The sequence below is a fragment of the Colletes gigas genome, unplaced genomic scaffold, assembly GCF_013123115.1.
Source record: "Colletes gigas isolate AHSC1104 unplaced genomic scaffold, ASM1312311v1 Colletes_gigas_Sc00001, whole genome shotgun sequence".
NCBI lineage: Eukaryota > Metazoa > Arthropoda > Insecta > Hymenoptera > Colletidae > Colletes > Colletes gigas.
In genome coordinates this window covers 93,236-98,011 of record NW_025106630.1, presented here as the reverse complement: position 1 = coordinate 98,011, position 4,776 = coordinate 93,236, and the positions used below count along the sequence as shown (strand labels likewise).

Here is a 4,776-nt window from a genome sequence, read left to right as displayed (position 1 = left end):
GCTGGCTTTCACACATATTGTTCGACAAGGGAAGCGAACAGGACACATTGACAATGAATAAGCGAGATACAGCATAAGGTAGCGAACCCCGCCCTATCTGCAACAGCTAAAAACGATTCCTATCGCGAGATGAATCATGCAGTAACGAAAATTTAAATTTGTTATAGTTTTCATCATACTCCTATAAGAATATTATCAAAAGATTCGTGAGGTTTTTCACAATCTTTCTATATTTTGAGAGATAGTATTACAAACACTGTGTGTTAAATATCTGCAATTAAAATAGCCTGAATTAAATTTTGTTTCGATTCATTTTCAGTGAAAAATTCTTGGCAATTGAGCGGTAAGACTCTTAGGAAAATATAAGAAATTAAAAGTTCTATTAGCTGATGACACATTTTAGCGCGTGCCTTATCAGTTTCCGGTATCGAGCAACAGTCTAGACAATCCAGAGTGTCGTTCGCTTCAACGAATTCCTAAAATTGAGAAAGATAACCGACATAGACACTTCAATTTGAAAATTTTAAAGTTCTTAAATTATTTACGTCAATTTTTAAGTTATAAACAATGGCAACTGATAAAAGAAACCGAAGAGGTAAAACTAGAGATAGGAAGAACTTCAATTTAATAAAGAAAAAAGAAAGAAAATTTCGAAAGGATCAAAAAATAAATTCATTAAAATGATTTTTTTAGAAAAATCGACGTCTCAGATTAGCAAAAGTAGCAGCAGAATTTACACATAAAGTTAAATTAATGGTAGTATGGGTGAATTTTCACCCATACACTATAATTATAATATTATTGTTTAAGTTTTAATATTGAAAATAAAATGAAAACCACATTCTCTGTAAAACACATGTTTATCTGTAGAAAAATTAAATGCAGTAACGATATATCAAAATTTCTCTCGGTTGAATTTTCACCCATGGTCAGTGATGCCAGAAAAGCACCGTCGGGTGCCCTACTCACGCATGCCAGATACGCGTACGTGAGCTCGTGGAGTTTCGGAAAGTCGACAAAGGCAAACTGACGCATGCCCTCTTTCTTGATTCTCCGAAGCTGCCCGAAGTAATTTCGGACCGCTTCATGGGAGTCGAGAGAGAAAGGCTCACATTTGTCTTCTCGCTCTTAACAACTGAAATCCAACCTCCCGTCAACGGCATACGATTTGGATTCTCGAGCCGAGATTCTCGACTGCCCAGGCATTTTTACTTTCCGACCTATGTAGGCGCACATAAGCAAAGTACCCATAATGAAAAAAAAATTTTGTAAAATTTATTTTACGGAAATACACGTTTTAAGACCTGATCATATATTTTTTATTTGTTTAAAGTCGCATCAACCGCTAAGGGTTATTAGCGACTCGGAGAATACATTTTTAGAGTTTGTTGTACAATTTGGTAATTTTGAGGTACTGTAATAGATTTTGGGTCGATGTGTTGTCCTTCAGATTGTCCTTTAGGGTTGGTTTTATGTTGAGCCGTTGCCTGATTGGAATATATTTTCTGCAGTGGATGATGATGTGTTCTATTGTTAGGAGGTCTTTGCATGTTTCGCATATTGGTGGGCCTGTTTTTTGGAGGAGGTGTTGATGGGTCAGTTTGGTGTGGCCTATAATGATTCGTGATACTCTCACTTGGTCTGGTCTGGGTAATTTCCAGGTAATGGATTTTTCATAGAAGTCATTTTTGATTAATTTTGTACGGGATTTGGTTGATGTGCTCCACTCTTTGTTCCAACAGTTTTTACTTTTTTCTTTGAGAATGGAGAGTAACGTTTCCAGGTGAGTGCTGTTGTCGTGGTGGTTGGGGGTGGATGAGTTGGCTGCTTCTTTAGCTGCACGGTCCGCTTTTTCGTTGCCGGTTATGTCAATGTGGGAAGGAATCCATATTACTGTTATTGAGTTGTTCTTTTGGCTTGATCTGGTGTAGGTTTCTTGACATTCTTGGATGACAGGGTTGCTTGTCCATAGTTTTTGTGTTGCTGAGATGGCGCTTGTGGAGTCACAGAAAATTGCAAAATTTGTATTTTGGTCGGTTAAAGTTGATTTGATAGCGTGTTTAATTGCTTGAAGTTCGCATAGGAAGATAGGTGTTTTGTGATGGAGTTTAACTTTTCCGGTTGACTGGTTCCTGACAATTGCGTATCCGGATCCGAATGGTGTCTTGGACCCGTCTGTGTATATATGCACGTGGTTTGCGAGTCCCGCTTCCAATTCTTGGAACATAGCCTTTAGCATGATTGGATCAGATTTCTTTTGACTGTAGTTCAGTAGAGAGGTGTTAGTGCTGATTCTTGGAAAGGTCCACGGAGGGATGCTGGGGATGGATCTGCTCGATGTGAGCTGGATTTCCATGCCAAGCTCCTTCAGATAATTACTGATTCTGTAGCAGAGTGGATGGGGTGTTCTTTTTCTTTGTTGCAAGTAGTTTAGGTTGTTTTTTCTGAATACATTATGGAAGACTGGGTTCTGTGGGTGGGAGGCAATTCTGACTGCAAATTTGATACTTAGGTATTTTCTTCTAATTCGTAATGGAGGTTCTGAAGCTTCACTAAGGATGCCGTTGATCGGGCTAGAGCGGAAGGCGTCCACAGTTATTCTGAGAGCATTGTTGTGTACAGGGTCTAATTTCTTTACTATGTTGGTGTTGGCTGAGTTGTATATGATTGATCCATAGTCCAGTTTTGATCTCACTATTGCCTTATACGTTAGAAGTAGGGTTTTGAGGTCGGCTCCCCAGTTATTTGCAGCTATTGTTCTAAGTATGTTTAGTCGTTGGTAGCTATCAGTTTTGAGTTTATTAATATGAGGTGTCCATGTTAGCTGAGAGTCAAATGTTAATCCTAATAGTTTGATAGAGGATGTTTCCTTGATTATCAAATTATCGAGAGTTAGTTTTATGTTCGCATATTGTTTCTTTCTGCTGAAGGTAATTATTTTAGACTTGGTGGAAGAAAATTTGAACCCTGACGTGAGTGACCATTTCTGCAATTTATCTAGTGCTTCTTGTAGTTGGGGCTGGGTAGTATGGAGGTTCCTTCCTTTGCATAATAGGGTTAAGTCGTCAGCAAATAAAAGTCCTTTGACCGGGACTGGTATGTTGTCCAGTATGTCATTTATAGCGATTAGGAATAGCGAAACACTTAAGACGGAGCCTTGAGGTACTCCGTTTTCTAGAATTTTTGTAGTGGATAGGACGTTGTTGGCTCTAACTTGGATAGTTCTTATAAATAGAAAGTTACTGATAAAATTAAGGATGTTTCCACAAAGGCCAAAATTTTGGAGAATTCTTCGGATTCGGTTTCTCCAGACCATGTCATACGCTTTTTCTATATCTAAGCAAACAGCTGTTGCATACTGGTTATTAGCAAACGCGTCGCATACATTCATTTCCAGGTTTATTAGGTGGTCATATGTGGAATGAAATTGTCGAAAGCCACTTTGTTATTTAGCGATGAGGTGCCTTGATTCTAAGTACCATCGGAGTCTATAGTTTATAATTTTTTCCATTAATTTACACATTGTGTTTGTTAGAGCAATCGGTCGATAACTGTTGGGGTCCGTTGGAGTTTTGCCTGGTTTCAGGACTGGGATGACAACAGCTTCTCTCCATTTGGTTGGGAAGATGTTGTGGGACCAAATGCAGTTGAATATTGCAAGTATGTAGTTAAGCGCCTCTTGTGGAAGATGGGTAAGGAAGATGTTGGGTATTCCATCGGGTCCGGGACTAGTATTCGAGCATTTGTTTAGGAAGTATAGCAGTTCATCAAATTGGATAGGAGAATTTAGGTTGGAGGAGTAAGGTGTTTCTTGGACTATGATTGGAGGCTTCGACGCGTTAGAATCAGTTTTCTGTTTGTAGATCTGAAACTGTTTTGAATAGTTGCAGTCACTGGAGTTTTTCTGGAAAGTCGTTACCAGGATTTCGGATATTTCGTTTGGGTCGTTGGAGATAGAGTTGTCTTCCTTATTTAAGGCTGGTATTGAGGAGTGTTGGTTTGAACCTTTGATAGCTCTTATCTTTTTCCAAATTGCTGAGGGAGGGGTATGTGGATTAAGAGTTGAGGTATAGTTTATCCATGATCGTCTTTTACTGTCCTTTGTGATCTTACGGGATACGGCTCGGTATTTCTTGAAGTTGATAAGGTTTTCTGCGGTTTTGTGTTTTTTGTACCGGTTGAAAGCATGTTTGCAGTCTTTCACAGCTTGTGAGCATTCTTCATTCCACCATGGATTATATTTGACGTTGGCGTTGGTGTTGTTTTTTGTCTTCGGGATGGCTGCACTGGCTGCTGCGATGATGGCTTCTGAGAAGTGTTCGAGTGCTAAGTTTAAGTTTGTTGGATTTATTTCTATGAGCAGGGAAGATGAGCCCAATATGACTTTCCGAAACATATCCCAGTCAGCTTTCTGAAATTTCCATCTTGGGGCTTTATTAGTTTCAGTGATTCGGTTTAGTTTGCATGTCACCATTATAGGGAAGTGGTCACTGTCGTATAGGTCTTGTACTGTGTTCCATGTAATGTCTTGAGTGATTGTTGGACTGCATAGGGATAGGTCAATTGAACTGAACCGACCGGATGCCGAACAGAAGTGAGTGGGTTCGTTAGTGTTTAGTAAGCTGAGGTTTGCTGAGTTTATTATTTTTTCCATGGAATTTCCTCGCGAATCGGTCTTATGTGATCCCCAGAGGATATTGTGGCTATTAAAGTCGCCAAGTATAATGAAAGGTTTTGGAATTTGGTTTATTAGATGAGTGAGTTCGGATTCATCTA

At 39.2% G+C, this 4,776-nt stretch overlaps 1 protein-coding gene across 1 annotated transcript; it reads right to left on the bottom strand.

Annotated features, from left to right (window-relative positions):
- Window positions 1-1,378: 1,378 nt before the first annotated feature.
- LOC122395938 lies at window positions 1,379-3,391 on the bottom strand. Its single transcript, XM_043393929.1, has one exon. It carries the CDS (start codon window positions 3,389-3,391, stop codon window positions 1,379-1,381), a length of 2,013 nt encoding a protein of 670 aa, XP_043249864.1.
- Between the last annotated feature and the right edge of the window lie 1,385 nt (window positions 3,392-4,776).